Source organism: Urocampus carinirostris, chromosome 10 (assembly GCF_059441175.1).
Source record: "Urocampus carinirostris isolate Australia breed hairy pipefish chromosome 10, RoL_Ucar_1.0, whole genome shotgun sequence".
NCBI lineage: Eukaryota > Metazoa > Chordata > Actinopteri > Syngnathiformes > Syngnathidae > Urocampus > Urocampus carinirostris.
In genome coordinates, this window is record NC_142358.1 from 5,051,921 (window position 1) to 5,068,885 (window position 16,965).

Consider the following 16,965-nt stretch of genomic DNA (forward strand, 5'->3'; position numbering starts at 1 on the left):
GGTAAAAGGGCAATGTCGCAGCCTGACAATTACCCCAAATACACCTCTAAAACGACCAGGGCTTTTCTAAAAGGGTTAGGGTAAAGAGAGATGGACTGGCCAAGCATGTCCCTATATCTAAACCCAATTTATATTGGCCAAACAAAATATTGAACTTCAGGAACTTTTACTTTAGGATGTACTCACTTCTCATGCCATGGGGTCTAGTTTTTGATGGCTATATTCAGAGTTTTAAAGGGGAAAAATAAATTTTACACTGCTACATAAGCTTTACACAACTACCTTTCATTGTGTCAAAGCGATGTTTCTTCAGTGTTGTTTAAATAAAAAGTATGATGAAATCACTGTAGAAATGCAATGGTTGTACTCAGTTTTGTGACATACTGTAAAGAACGCCTCAATCAATCAATCAATCAATCAATCAATCAATCAATCAATCAATCAATCAATCAACCTACGTACCAACCAACCACTAAATCAAACATTGACTCCTAATTAGAAATATTCAAAATTGTCCCTGCAAATTCTGCCTTACCATAGGATAAACACATTACAAATCAGGAAAAGCCTACTAAAACATCCAAACCGTATTCACTGCTTTTAAAAAGGCGACAGGTGTGCTTTGTCATGTTACGTCCGACATTAGCATAATCTTATTAGCATGGTTTCGGGGAGGTCATTCCCGGAACTGGCGTCATTCTTTTTTTTTAGTTTTCCGTCTCGGCAGTCCAGCTAATTACAAGGGAAGCGCCTCGCTCGGCCATCTGTCGCCGCGACGCTAGCATGATATACAGTATCGGGCCCACACTCGGGCCCATTCTGCCCCACCAACCCCCCTGAAAACAATATCCTGGTCCAGGCTCCTGAGCATGAAATACGGCGAGCTAGAAGGTAAATCTTGGGCAGCCGCACTCTTTGCAGATGGCCGATGAAAGATGCGACTTATAAATCTAGAGGGATGCCGCACAACGCTAGTTTATGGCCCCCAGGTTCTATTTTTTTTGTTGGGTTTTTTTGGAGGCTCGCTATAAAAGAGTTTGAGCAGGTGAGGAATGCGGGTTGCTTTGTTTATTTACTTGCCTGCTTTTGCATAGCTGCCAGACTTTTGCATAAACGCGAGCAAAGCGGGTTCGAATTAACATGGATTTTTGGAAGGTGCTTCTTTTAAGTGTTCAACGGGCCGCCTGTTGCAGGCAAGAAAAAGGAAACACATACGCTTTCATGCAATTTTACCGTTTTGACCAAGGGTGGAATCTTTTTCATCTAGGAAAAGTGTGTATATACGTATTCTTTTTTAGTGTTTTTGGAAACAGATGGGCGCCACTAGGCTGTACATGTACAAGACACACCACAGGAAATGTTGCTGCTACGACCCTAAGGGATACAACCACCCACCCACCACTGTTATCTTTGTTTTTTTTCATGTATTTGTTTCGATTTCAATATTTTCTAACATGACTTCTAACTATATATATATATATATATATATATATATATATATATATATAAAAAATGTCAACTCAAAATATTTAGCCTTATATTGCAGTATTACCCTTTATCATTCAACCTATGTTAGTAACCTACCATACATATTATAATCATGGATGACAAAGGATCTTTTCTAAACACAACACATTTATTCACAAATATTGAGAAAAAACTGCCCTTTAAATAGAAATGACCTAAAGACTCACTTTTTTTTTGACATACTAAACAATTTGTGGCGGCCTGATTAAATCATTTAAAGGGCCTTGGGCCGTATGTTTGAAGTGACTGTTTTAAACTGAAAATTCTTCAACCCTTTTATATTTTCCCCCCTTGTAGATGCCGTATTTCAGACCCACCCCCGTTTTGGCACGCCCCCCCTGCCGATGTCCCACTCGCACTCCCCAAACCACCAGCAGCTTCGTGCCGCCTCCGCCAATTCCTTGAACCGGGGCAACTACACGCCCAGGAGCAACCCCAGCCCGGCCCCTACCGACGGAGGCTCCTCTGCCCTCCACGACAGTGCCGCCCCTCAGGACGGAGGTGGTGCTGCACCCGACAACTGGCTGCTCAATAGCAACATCCCCTTGGAGACAAGGTACAGTGATGCTGCGTCACCATAATAACAGATGTGGGACAAAGACACTCAGGGAAAAAAAACGAATTCATAGCAAAATCATTAAATGTATATAGTTATGGGGGACACATATACTGCAGCAAGACTTAGGTAAGAGCAAGCAAATAATAATAGTAATGCATTAGGTTGTCTTTTTAAAGACCTAAAGAAGAAATGTAAATGCAAAAATATCTGTGGGCCAATATTTTTAATCATTTTAGGTAATATTTGTCCTATTTTGCTGGATTTAGAGGGCTTTTTTAATCTATATTTTAATTATTTTTTTTCTAGTAAAACATTTTTAATTGGATTATTTTGCTCATTTTGAGTAATACTGTCCTATTTTTTTGTGTTTTAATGCTGTTCTCTTTTAGTGTTTGTTTCTTATTTTACTGTATTTTTCCCTGTTTTATTTACCTTAATTATAGTGAAATAATTAATAAAATACTCATAGACTTGACTTGAATAGAAAAACGTTTACGGTCAGGACCAGAACGGAGACAGGACCCACTTGAGTTGCGCTTCTCACAAGTTTTGTTCGAAGAAAGGGAAAGGGTTGCGCCCACGATCCGGGGATTGCTGGACGCGGGAAGCAGGTCGCTCTGAATGCGGAAGTCTATCTTCCATGGCGAGCGATGGCAGTGTCAGGAACGGAAAAACGGGTCAGAAGGCGGGACAAGAGAGCAAAAACGTGGTCGGGGTCGGTAACGAGTTGTAAGCCAGGAGAGGAGAGTAGACGGGGTTAGGATCAAAAAACGGGTCGAAGCCGGGGAACAGACGGGAGCAAAAAATAGTTGGGAGTCAGGGTCGAAAAATGCTTGCCTAGTATAAACTGAGGTTCGCTGATGGACTGACAACAGGTGACAGAAAGGAGTGGGTTTGAATAGGGACAGGGAGCCAATCAGAGTCCGAGGCAGTTGGCGCCAGAGTAGCGGGCACAGGTGCATCACATCGGTAATCATGACACCCGTGTGTTAAATGTTTATTTGAATCCGCTTAGCACGGAGGTCAACAACCCAAAATGTTGAAAGAGCCACATTAGATAAAAATACCAATATTTTCGTAAGCCAGGAAAGGAGAGTAGACGTGGTTGAGGACAAAAGAGGTTGAAAGCCGGGACGGGAGAGTAGAAGTGGTCAGGATCAAAAACAGGTTGAAGCCGGGGGACAGACAGGAACAAAAGACAGGTGGGAGTTAGGGTCGAAAAAGGCTTGCCTAGTGTTAACTGAGGTTCGCAGACGGACTGACCAAAGAGGACGGATGGGAGTGGGTTCAAATAGGGACAGAGAGCCAATCAGAGGCTGAGGCAGTTGGCGCCAAAGGAGCGGGCACAGGTGAAGCATATCGGTAATCATGACATTTACTTTATCTATTATCTTTTTTTTTTATGTAATAATACAATAATAATTACATCATACAAATGAACACAAATTTTATTATTTCACTTTTTTTACACTTTGTAGTTTACAAAAATATTTTTATTCAACATAATTTGATACTGGAGCCCATCCCAGCCATCTCCAGGCAGTGGCCAAGGGACACCCTGAACTGGTTGCCAGCCAATCGCAGGGCACACGTGGACAGACAACTCACTCACTCAGTCACACCTAGGGACAATTTGGACCGGCCAAATCACCTGAAATGCATTTCTTTGGAATGAGGGAGGAAACCGGAGTGCCCGGAGGAAACCCACGCAAGCACGGGGTGAACATACAAACTCCGCACAGTGAGGCCGGTAGCTGGATTTGAACCCACGCAGGAGGTTCCCACGACCTCAGAACTGCCGAACACGCGCCGCCATGCTGCCTACAAGATTTGTTTATTTTATTATTTATTTCAATACTTTTACTTTAATTAGAAAAAGGTCAAAATACAATGAAATAATAACACTGTTTTGATCATTGTAGTTCCATAGAAAAATATTTAAATACGAACATATATTTTTTGTTTTGTTGTATTTATTTTATTATTTAAGTATTGTTTTTTGGGGGGGATTAACAACAAAAAGGTAACAGAAGAGTAATTAAAAAATGAGAAAAATATTAAATCATAACAATCAAAATATTTGTATTATTTACATTTAATTTAGTTATTCAAGTCTTTCTTTTGGTATTGACCTTAAAAAAGTAAAAAATGCATATTTTTAATTTTAAAACATTTTAGTCCTATTTTTATACCTTTTATATAAAAATTGTAATTATTTTGAAATGATGATGTATTTGAAATGAGAAAATAATCTTTATCCCTAAAAAACAGTTAAAAAACATATGATCACTGGAATTTCAAAACATTTTATGTGCTCAAATTGGAAATGTTCACTTAGATGTTTTCTCACTTTTGTTTGTCAGTGGTTGAGCTATTAGGGGCTGTATTCATTTCAGTACCTTGAAGCAGAAGTACTTTTTTTACTATTGTATAAAATCTAGATTTTATATTTGCCACCTTCAAGCTTGGAGCGGAACTGATTTTGCCAACTGATTTGGCAGACAAAGACAAAGTAAAATTTCTTTAATTTTTAGATTTTATTTTTGTTGATTTGGCAGCACGGCGGCGCAGTGGTTAGCGCTTGTGCGGCACAGTTCATGTCATGGGAACCTGTCGTGGGTTCAAATCCAGCTCCAGACTTCCTGTGCGGAGTTTGTATGTTCTCCCCGTGCTTGCGTGGGTTTCCTCCGGGCACTCCGGTTTCCTCCCAAGTTCCAAAAACATGCATTTCAGGTGATTTGGCCGGTCCAAATTGTCCCTAGGTGTGAATGAGCGAATGAGTTGTCTGTCCCTGTGTGACCTGCGATTGGCTGGCAACCAGTTCAGGGTGTCCCCTGCCCACTGCCCGGAGATGGCTGGGATGGGCTCCAGCCCCCCCGCGACCCTACTGAGGATAAGCGGTGTAGCTAATGAGAGATGATGTTATCAAGACATTTTGACTACTGCCAGTGACCAGTATTGGGCATGTTTCGTTAAAAAAGTAATAGTCAAGTCAATTCAAGTTTATTCGTAAAGCCTTTAGTCACAAGGGGTCTCAAGGGACTGCACAGACCACAAATTTTTGCAAACTACAGACTATTATTAATAAGTTATAGTTACTCACTACTTCTTCTAAAAAGTAAAACACGTAAACACGGACAAATATGTACTTAAACACACTAAAACGTGTGTAAACGTGCACAGAAACATAAACATTTACAAAAATGGATGTAAATACACAAAACATACTTAAACACATCACACGTACATAAATACACACAAAACTGTATGCAGACACACACAAAAACATACAAAAACACACACAAAAATGCATGTTAACACGCACAAAAAACGTTCGTAAACGCACACAAAAACCTACGTTAACACATAAAACATACTTAACACAAAACACGTATGAAACTACACGCAAGAAGGTGCATGATTGCACGTACAAAAATGTACATAAAACTAAAAGCTCATACGTAAACAATCTAAAAATTGCACGAAACACATCGTGTCTGACCGTCAGCTAACAGTAACGGTGTTGTGACGGCAGAAATAATAATTCATAAAATAAAATATTCTTTTGTAAAGGTGTTGTTCTCAACACTGCTAGTGACTCATAAAAAACAAGCGTTACCTTGAAGCCGTTTTTGTTTTCAAGTTGGTAACTGTGGCGACCCGGACAAATTATAATAGCTCCAGAAAAGGAAAATGGCTGCCGATTCACACCGTGTTAATTAGTTGAGGTGATGCGGCACCGTCCACTGTCATTTTGTGCTCTCATTATGTCCACCAAGAAAATCAAGAGAAGCTCATCGTGCATGATTAATCGTATTTTTTATTGTTCACAACACTCGAAAAGATCACAGTATTCACCATTATGAAGGTTTTTGGACTCGTTTTTGGGGTAATTCTCTTTGATTGTTCGACAAATTGAGCAGTTTTGAAGTTGGAAACTTTTGAAAAGAAAAAGAAAAAGTTTTAAACAGAGATACAGGGAGAAAAAGTGGAATATATATATAAATAAATAACAAAATACAAAAATATATTAAAAGAATATCATTTTTATTTGAATTGGTTTTTATCAGTATTAGAGTAGTGTTTTTTATCAATATTTAACAACAAAAATTGTAAAAAATAATGTGTAATAATCCAGTCATTTGTTTTTTTAATGGTATTTGATTATTATAATTAGTTAAATGAGAAAAAGTAATGCTTAAATTTTAGAATAAGTTAAAAACGAAATAATGTATTTTTCTATCATTTATATTTTATGTATTACTCAAGTAATTTAATGAATAATGAAACATTCAGCTTAAACTTTAAAATAATGTTTATTTAAAAAAAATTCAAGATTTCCTTCTATCTTTTATTGATTTAATAAATTAAAAACCTATGTGTATCAAGGTTTTTGTACAAATTCTGAAATAAAAAAAACTGCTAATTTAATTTTTTATCTCAGTGAAATGTTTGATTTTAATTGAAGACTAAAGTAATTAGTCTTCTTAAATGAAAATAATAATAGAAATAAAAACGGGACATTTACTTTGAAAGGCAGATGCAAAATATGTGAAAGTGATGATCAATCCTCCGAAAAATGACTGCAACTAGTATAACAAGCAAAAAATATTTTATTTAATGCATTAGCATTGATCAGCCTCCTGAAGATTTTCCTAAAAGTGTCCCTCTGTCCCACACTGTTTGTCTTCATCAAACGCGCCACCGTATTCTCACCAAGCGGCTTCATCTTCATCTCTGTGTGTAGAAACATAGCAAAGCAGGCATTCCTTCAGACTTTACAGGACAACCCCATTGAGATGGACGTTCTGGCGTCCTCTCGCCCGGACACAGCCTACAATCACGGGTACGTCTCATCAAACCCCCCACAATGCCTTGCGCTATGTTTTCCCATCGCACGTCGCTATCTGTCTGTTTACATTTGTGTGCAATCCGTATATGTAGTTTACTATACCGGCTTATAGTAAAATAAAAAATGAGCTTTTTTTGTAGTTCTACTGACAGCAGGTGTTTTTTTCCCCAAAAGCGCATTCTGAAAAAAAAGAACGCTGTGAAAAAAAATGAGCATGTGAGAAGCGTTTTTTTGTGAATTAAATCGTGAAAATTCAATTGAATTATGCCTATCTATCTATCTATCTATCTATCTATCTATCTATCTATCTATCTATCTATCTATCTATCTATCTATCTATCTATCTATCTATCTATCTATCTATCTATCTATCTATCTATCTATCTATCTATCTATCTATCTATCTATCTATCTATCTATCTATCTATCTATCTATCTATCTATCTATCTATCTATCTACCTTGGTCATATCCCTCAAGAGGGGTGACCGACAGCAGGACACACACATACAATAACAAAGAAAATAAAAGGGAAATAAATAGCAAAAACACACAAAATTTTTTGGACCATGGCCAACCCAATTGCCCAAACACCCAAACAGGTTAGGCACCTCGGCACCCAAGTTGGTCATGCTTTCTTGTCACTCCTAACATAGTCCTCAAACACTTCATCTCAAAAACATACAACTTCCTTCTTAAATCTGTGTTCAGGCTCCAAGTCTCTGCACCATACAACACAGTCGGCACAATCACACTCTCATACAGTCCCCTCTTAACATCCATACTCATACTCTTGTTGTTCATCACTCTCCTCAGAGCACCCAAAACCTTGCTTCCTTGATTCACTCTGTGCAATACCTCACACTCCATTCCACCAACTGCAGCCACATCACAACCCAAGTACCTAAAGCTTTCAACTTCTTCCAGCACCTGTCCATGCAACCTGATTTCTAACGTCATGCCCACTCCATCACGTGAACACTTCATCACCTTACTCTTCCCAACATTGACACATAACTTACGCCTATCACATACTCTTCCAAACTCCGTTACCAACCTTCTCAATGTTTCCTCAGAATCAGCCACAACCGCTGTGTCATCTGCAAACAACAACTGACTTACCTGCCACACTGTTCCACTGTTGTCCATCATGTCTACACCTCTGCCAAATATTCTTGCATTCACCTCTCTCACCACACCATCCATGTACACATTAAACAGCCATGGTGACATCACACACCCCTGTCTCACACCAGTCAACACAGGGAACCACTCACTTGTCTCACTCTCTACTCTTACACATGCTCTGCTGCTCATATAAAAACTCTTCAATGCTTCCAACAACTTTCCACCCACTCCTTACATCACCATCACTTGCCACAACGCCTCTCTAACAACTCTGTCATACGCCTTTTCCAAGTCCATGAAAGCCAAATAAACATCCTTACCTTTTGCAAAATATTTCTCACACACCTGTCGTACTGCAAACACCTGATCCACACATCCTCTTCCTTTCCTGAAACCACTCTGCTCCTCCATCACCACCTCATTCGTTCTTTCTCTCACTCTCTTAATCAAGGCTCTTCCATACAGCTTACCCGGCACAGACAACAAACTGATACCTCTCGAATTGCTACAATCATACTTATCACCTTTACCCTTATACAATTGCACCACGCATGCACTTGACTACACCAATCAACAGGAACCACACAACTTAAAAAGCATACATTCAACAAGCGTACTAACCAGTCAATCATAGCTGTGCCACCTTTTTTCAGGCATTCAGCAGTACAACCATCCAACCCAGGTGCCTTCCCCCCTTTCATTTCTTTCACTGCCTCTTGCATCTCCCATGTTTCCACAGGCTTCACATTTAAATCACCCAACACGGGAATTATCTCCATACCATTGATCGCCTCGACTCTCACTTCTCTCCCATCCTCCACATTCAGCAACTCCTCAAAATACTCTGCCCATCTCGTCCTGACTGCACTACCGCTAACCAGCAATCTACCATCCTTATCTTTCACTTTCTCTTCCTTTCCAGACTCACTGTTTCTTACTCTTTTCACTTCTTTCCAGAACACTTTTCTTCTTTCCTCAAAGTTCACTCCTATCTTTCGACACCTTTCATCATTTGCTTTCCTTTTCGCTGCTTCCACTTCCGCTTTTACCAACCTTTTTTTCACTATATATCTTTCATACGCATCGCATCTTGCAGCCACTCCTCAGAGGCACGTCTCTTTCCTGTCACAGCCTCTGATACCTCATCATTCCACCATTCACTTCCTTTCGTAATACCTCGACCAACTTTTCTCATTCCACACACTTCTTTTGCACTCCTCAACACTGCCTCTTTAAACCACTTCCATTCAATTTCCACACTCTCCCTTTCTCTTCTACTAACCCATTCATACTCTTCCCTTATCCTCTCTATAAACTCTCTTTCCTTTTTTGACTTATTCAACTCTGACATTTTCACCTCTTCCCTCACACTCTTCTTATAACTAGCCTTCCACGATCCATCTATTATCAGTTTTCCTTCCACATAAAAATGATCAGACATACCACTCATTTCACCTCTGTAAACATGCACATCCAACAATCTACTTAACATCCCTTTCTTAAACACTACGTAATCAATCAATGCTCTGTCCACCATCTTGCCACTATCCACTCTGAAAAAGGTATACTTATTCACGTCCTTCTTTTTAAACAAGGTATTTCCAATCACCAACTCATTTTCCACACATAACTCAATCATTTTCTTCTCACTCTCATTTCTTCCAAGTACTCCATATCTACCAATCACATTTTCAACCGTTTTATCACCCACTCTAGCATTCAGGTTACCAAGTATTACCACTTTCCACCCTTCTTTCGCACTTGCCACACAATCGGACAAGTTTTTCCAGAACTCCTCTCTCTCCTCAGCGCTTCTTTCTGAACCAGGTCCATATGCACTTATAAACATCCATACTTCTACGCCCCACTACAACCTCACCCACATCAATCTGGAAGATATCTCTTTCCACTCCACCAGTTTTTCCTTTGCTTTCTCACTCACAAGCACAACCTCTCCTTCTCTAGCATGTCCACCCGTAACTCCAGACCTTCTACCATACATACCTCCAAGCTGTAATTCACCCTTTCCTTTCATCTTTATTTCACTTAAGGCTAACACATCAACCTTCCTTTTAGTCATCATCCTTCCGATTTCCTCTTTCTTCCACTCAGTCGCTTTACTTCCACATCCTCTCACATTTAATGACCCTATAACTAGGGTTTGCGAGACCTTTCGGTCTCCCGCCCCCCTTTATTTGCCTTGCTGTCTCTTAGGGAGTAGAGATAGAGAGAAGAGGATCCCCAGTCCCCTCGCTCCCTCCACTTTAGTCGCCTCTTCCGACACACAGCGGACCATGGTGGGAGAATTCTCTTACCTCTCACAAGGAGAGGGCCCCTCATCACAGGGCCGTGGTGGTGAGGGGCCACGGCCCCTGTGGTTAAAATTGGGATGTTGTCAAATGTGAAAAATTATGAAACATTTTGATTGATAGATTTGGAACAACATTATTTACATATTTAGTAACAATGGTAGCTTATTAGATGAATACATTTGAATAACCATGTGATGTTGTTGTCTTTTAATTAGGAATGTTTTTATTTTAAAGGTTTTTTTTCTGTTAAATTTATGTTGGCACTCTTGGCCTTCCATAAAAAAAACTCTCTGTAGATTGAGATGCTGTTGACGCAGTTCAACTCCAGGCTTGTGGGTGGTAGTAGTAATAGTTTCAGTGCTGGAAATTTGTTTACTATTTCAAATCGAGTCAATTTATTTATTTTTCTTATAATCTTTTCAGTTTTACTTCAAAATTATGTTTTTAACATATGTAAAAAAAAAACGACAATTTCAAATTTTCACCTGGAACCAAGCTGGTAGCCTCCGGCCCATGTTGATGTTGCCTAGCATAAGTGGGGCTAATCTCCTTGACAAAATTCCTAGATCCACACCTTTATCCTGTTCCGAAAGCAATCAGACAATTGGATTTTCTGCTTAAGCAGTTTTAGGGCACATGTACTAACTGAGGCGATTAAAGCTTGTTTGTTCGCTACTCTGTGGTCACAATTAGAATAGATGAAAGGAAAACTTGCTGTGGTTGACGGAATAATGAATTCTGGTGCCATCTGTTCTTGCCCCCTAAACTCATCATGCAGCAGGACAAAGATCCAAAATACACCGGCAAGTCCACCTCTAAATGGCTCAAAAAACAAATAGACAAAATGAAGGTCCTGGAGTGGCCAAGTCAAAGTCCGAAACTAAATCCAACCAAGATGCTATAGTGTAACCCTAACCGTGAAGTTCATGCTAGAAAACCCGCCAATAAGGCAGTTCCGAAACGTTTTTGAAAAGAAGACTGGGTCAGAATTATTTCACAGCATTGTGAAAGACCAATTATCGTAAACGTTTGATTTCTGGTGGCCCAACTTACTATTAGGTTCATGAGGCCATTACTTTTTCACATAGAGGCAGATTTTTCAGGTTTTGATTTTTCTGAAACTTTTGTTAGTGATAAATATCCAAAAAAACACATAAATCAGGAAGGGAGCAAATACATTTTCAGGAAAAGATACGCATTACAAAAAAAACCAAAAACGTGATATTCCTATTTCGAAAAGACCGTCAGAGCAATTACAAGATCTCAAAAACGAGAGGCGTGTTTTTTCGTTTCTTATTACCGCTGGCTTATCTGGCAGCGGGGGTTACCACGGCGACGGAACAGTGTGTGCCCGGGGAACACAATTACGGCATGATGGACATGGACTCAAGCCACTTCCCTCCCATCACTGCAGGCACTTCCTGTTCAAGCCAGGAGGAACCTCGCCAATGTACTGCACCACTTCGCCGGGGTACCCTCTCACTTCCAGCACTGTCTACTCGCCACCCCCGCGCCCCCTACCAAGAAGCACCTTCTCCCGGCCTGCCTTCAGCCTCAAGAAGCCCTACAAACACTGCAACTGGAAATGCGCCGCACTCAGCGCTATCTTGGTCTCCGTCACGCTGCTCTTCTTGTTGGCCTACTTTGTCGGTAAGTGCCCGTGCTGCTTCCTTTTCAAGAAAATGCTGGCTTCCGCAGTGTTGTTGTAGTTTGGTAATTTTATTATTTTGTAGTTTTTAATTGAGTTTTTCAGGTTCTATGGTGTTTTATTTTTGCTCTGGATTTTTCCTTATCCCATATGTTCCTGTTTATAACTGACTTAATGTTAAAAGTGGAACCAAGTCCCTATGCCACTTTGTTTTCATGAAAAGTAAATTTGCTAGTTTCAGCAGTGTTGTTATAGTTTAGGACTTTTCATCATGCTTGAGAATTGTAGTTACAGTTTTGGATTTTGTATAAGACTGTATTTTCTAGTTTGCAAGTCACTTAGCAATGAAATTTGCACAAAGCCAAAAATCTATGTGCCCAAGCTGCTTAGTTTTCACATAAAGGCAGTATGTTGGCTTTCATGGTAGGATTTTTTATTAGATAGATTTTCAAATTTTATAAGTCACACTAAACAAAACGTGTGAGTGCCTGTGCCTCTTCGTTTTCTCGAAAAATAAGGTTGCCAGCTTCCAAGTTGTTAGTATAGTCAGTGGTTTTTCATTAGATTGTGTTTCCTATTTTAGAAGTCACTTAGTGATTTAAGTCACACTAGTAAGAAGCAAGTTGCTCGTGCCGCTTAATTTTCATGAAAAGTCCGTTCGCTAGCTTCCAAGGTGTTCTTATAGTTGGTAGTACTCAATATGCCATATTTTCCAGTTCAAAAGTCACTTAAATCGAACTAGGCCAAAAAGCTAAAAGCCTGTGCTGCTTCATTATGGTAGGGCGCCCGCTTTGAGACTGGGAGGTCGCTGGTTCGCGCCTCGGCCGAGTCATACCTAAGACTTATAACATTGGTAAAAAAATGGCGGCGCCCTCTGTTGGCTGCGGCTGCATCGGCTCGCTACAACGGGTCAGGTGTATCGACATTTCGTTCTTACAAAGAATGACAATACAAAGGAAATTATTATTATTATTATTAAAAGTCAGTTTCCTAGCTTTGGCTGTGTTGTTAGTTTTGGATTTTTCATTTTACAATAATGGCCAGTTTACATGTCATCTAGTGATATAAGTTGCACTAGGCCAAAAATTAAGTAACTTATGTAAGTTGTTTTTAAGTATGAATCTATTATTTATTCATTTATTTTATTATGAAGAAACCCAAAAGAAGATGTTGCTTATTACTAGAAAGGAACTTAACAATTTTAGCTCTCCATGCAGATGGAGGAACTTTTTCAGGGTCGAAGAAAATGGTTTTTGATGTAAAAGAAGAACAATTTAGTATTCAGAATAATATTGGAGTATAAGTCTATTTTTTTTTCCTTCAGCATATACAGTACAACAAAGCGGATAATTTATGAAATAATATAATCTGAGAATGACACAAATTTTTAGCGTAGACTCTGACAATGCTAGATCTCCATGCAGGAGAAGATGACGATTTTTAGTGTACAGTAGAAGAAGCTAGTTTTTGTTGTATACGTTTTTGGTGGAGATTCTGTAGAAGAAGGCGATGATAGCTTTTAAAGAAGAGGAGTACAATGCTCGTTTCCTACCAAGAAGACAAGCTTGTTTATGGCGGTATAGTCTGGGATCATATTTTTAAGTGTATACGAAACTTAGAGATATACGTCGCACTAGGCCAAAAGGGTATGTGCCTGTGACGGTAGAAGATGCTACCTTTTGACAAACGAGACAAGCTAGTTTCCTGCAAAGAAGATGCTAGTTTTTGACGGACAGGGTTGGGTAGGGTTACTTTAACTGGATTACTTTCAATTACTTTTGGATTACTCCAATACCAAATATGCTAATAAAAGACAAAAGAAACTAAATATGAATAAAATTATGACTCACAACACTTGGTTAGCTTTCTCTCCTGGCTTTGATCTCTTTGATCTCCGGCAAAACTAACATAAAATGCGACAGAAACAAAATGAAAATAAATCCAAACAGCTTGCCAACATCATTTTTGCCGTTCCATGCATTCCGTTACTCCCCAAGCCTGCGCAAAATTTAGTCATTTTATTCATATTTAGTTTCTTTTGTCTTTTATTAGCGTATTTGGTATTGGAGTAATCTAAAAGTAATTGAAAGTAATCCAGTTAAAGTAACCCTACCTAACCCTGTTGACGGACAAGCGACAGTAGTTTCTGGTGTAGAAGAATGTTAGTTTTCGACAAAGAAAAAAAAGATAGTTTCTGGCGCAGAAGAAGCTTTGAAAAGAAAGCAATCTTGTTTCAAATCGAAAATATACTATTTCTTACAAGAAGATAAGCTACTTACTGACTTAGAAGAAAAAAAACTATTTTTCAACAAAAAATCAATCCAGATTCCGGCATGGAAGAAGAGGCTAGTTTTAAGAACAAAACAAGCTAGTTTCTGCCACATCTTATAAAGACATACAAGTTTTCGACAAAGACAACAACCACGTTTCAGGAGTGGAAAAGGATGCTAATTCATAACAAAGAACGCAAGCTATTTTGTTGGTATTTATTGGGGATGCCTTCATACGGAACGTAGCTAAAAAATTTCCAGAAGCCTGATGTACAACATCTTCAGCGGTTCCAGAGCTTGTAAACCACACACACACACACACACACACACACACACACACACACACACACACACACACACACACACACACACACACACACACACACACACACACACACACACATATCGGAATTTATATAATAGTTTAGAAGTTTAGATAGATATTTTTTTCTTATGTTTTTCAATGCAAAATGTAATACATTTATCATGTCGAAAAAATATTTATATGTTTACTGTTATTATCATTAACTTTGATTCCTTACCTGATTTTTTTTCATGGCCTACATTTTTCAGTTTTCAGTGGCTAAATCCGTCACTCACCTTGGCCGTAATCACGTTGTCACCCGAGAAAAGTGTAATCAGCGTTCTCACCCGGCAGATAAGAAAGAACGTGATGCTTTTTTATTTCTTTTTTAATAAAATCCCTCCCAGCCACCTCAAGCCAAGTGGCTAAAGGCTATCTCGCCTCTATTAAATCAGCTCTTCCCCTTTTGGCCGGCCCGTAAGTGAATTACACTTTTATCTCCATGATCTATATTTAATACGCTTCACACGCCCGTCTTGGTAGGAAGTGGATCTTTTGTTGAGGTGCTGAAGAAAAAAATAATAATAATCACAATGTTTTGTAGTTGTGTTGATGAAAAATGATATTCTACTTATTTTTGTGTATGTATTTTTTTAAATAAAGGTATTTGAAGAACATTTTAAAGATGAATGCTTATAAATACATTTTAATGATGCTTTCATAGAAAAAGCTGGTTGTCATTGATAAAGAATAGACAAAAAAATACAGATTTTACATAAGGTTGTTTGCGTGGCTTTTAACAGTTCTAAAGGGAGGTCATTACTGACCATTACTGTTTTTTCTTTCTTGGTTTTAATGCTTTTTTGGTTGCAGATTTTACTCTCTTTCTAAATTGAATATAACATTTTTAATCCCACATAATCAGTATATTGTGTGTGCAGTGATTTAGGATCTAGTATCACTATTGTCACATATATTTGCGTTTCAATGCGGAGGTCCAGCTCATCTCTGAAGAGTGGGATGACTTACACAGAAAAACACTGGCGACCAGATGATAAAGGTGCTGTATAAGAGTCAGATCAGAAGGCTTTTCCTACTACTGGTAATCATGTAAACCAGTACTAGGGGGAGCAAACCCCCTACCCCTCAAAAAAGCCTGGAGAGAAAAGGGAACCGCCAGGCTGTATTGCCCAAGACACATCACAAGAAGTGGTGCCCCAAGGACCAAGGTGGATTCGTGATCTGTATACACACTCTATGTAGAAAATGTGTGTCTATACAGATTTATGTGTTCACACATGTGTATTTATGTTTATATACTGTACATATAATTGTGTATATATATGTAAATACATTCATGCCAATTATTTTAAATATATGGGTATATATATGTTTATACAGGTATATGAATTGTGTATGCATGTTTGTATACATAGGTTTTCTTATATGTCTATATTTGCGTAAATATGTTTGTGTATTATGTGTATGTCTGTATACCTGTACAGGTATATTCAGTATAGGTATATGTGTATACACGTATTTTCATGTGTAAATGTTAAAAGTGTTTTTACTATAAGTGGGTTAATATGTATTCATATGCAGATATATGCATATGTATACTGTATGTGTATATATGTTATAAATATATGTGTCATATACAGTGAAGAAAATAAGTATTTGAACACCCTACTATTTTGCTATTCCTCCCACTTAGAAATAATGGAGGGGTCTAACATTTTCATCTTAGGTGTATGTCCACTGTGAGAGATATTAACTAAAAAGAAAAATTCAGAAATCACACTGCATGATTTTTTAACGATGTATTTACATGATACAGCTGCAAAAAAAGTATTTGAACACCTATGTATCATCTAGAACTCTGACCCTGTAAGACCTATTAGTCCGCCCATTAGAAGTCCACCTGCAAGCTGCATAAAGACACTATTCCACCCAATACGATCAGTAAGACTTTAACTTGTATCATAGCGAAGACCAAAGAGCTGTCCAAAGACACCAGATACAAAATTGTACACCTCCACTAGGCGGGTAAGGGCTACGGAGCAATTGCCAAGCAGCTTGGTGAAAAAAGGTCCACTGTTGAAGCGATCATTAGGAAATGGAAGAAGCTAAACATGACGGTCAATCTCAATCTGAGTTGAGCCCCATGCAAAATATCACCTCGTGGGGTCTCAATGATTCTAAGAAAGGTGAGGAATCAGCCCGGAACTACACGACAGGAGTTGGTCAATTACCTGAAAAGTGCTGGGACTGTTTCAAAGGTTACTGTAAGTAATACACTAAGACGTCATGATTTGAAATCAAGCATGGCACTAAAGGTTCCCTTGCTTAAACCGGCACATGTCAAG

The 16,965-nt window shown here is 38.7% G+C and overlaps 1 protein-coding gene across 3 annotated transcripts in view; it reads left to right on the forward strand.

Annotated features, from left to right (window-relative positions):
* The window catches only part of tenm4 (teneurin transmembrane protein 4), a 287,914-nt gene that overhangs the window by 108,864 nt on the left and 162,085 nt on the right, over nucleotides 1–16,965 (forward strand). For 2 of the 3 annotated variants that reach the window (XM_088346405.1, XM_088346404.1), the window contains 3 exons: nucleotides 1,825–2,083; nucleotides 6,834–6,932; nucleotides 11,792–12,027. In XM_088346405.1, the coding sequence (XP_088202531.1) occupies nucleotides 1,825–2,083; nucleotides 6,834–6,932; nucleotides 11,792–12,027 (594 nt within the window). The remainder of the gene's footprint in view (nucleotides 1–1,824; nucleotides 2,084–6,833; nucleotides 6,933–11,791; nucleotides 12,028–16,965) is intronic. The other variant, XM_088346406.1, reaches the window with a different exon arrangement.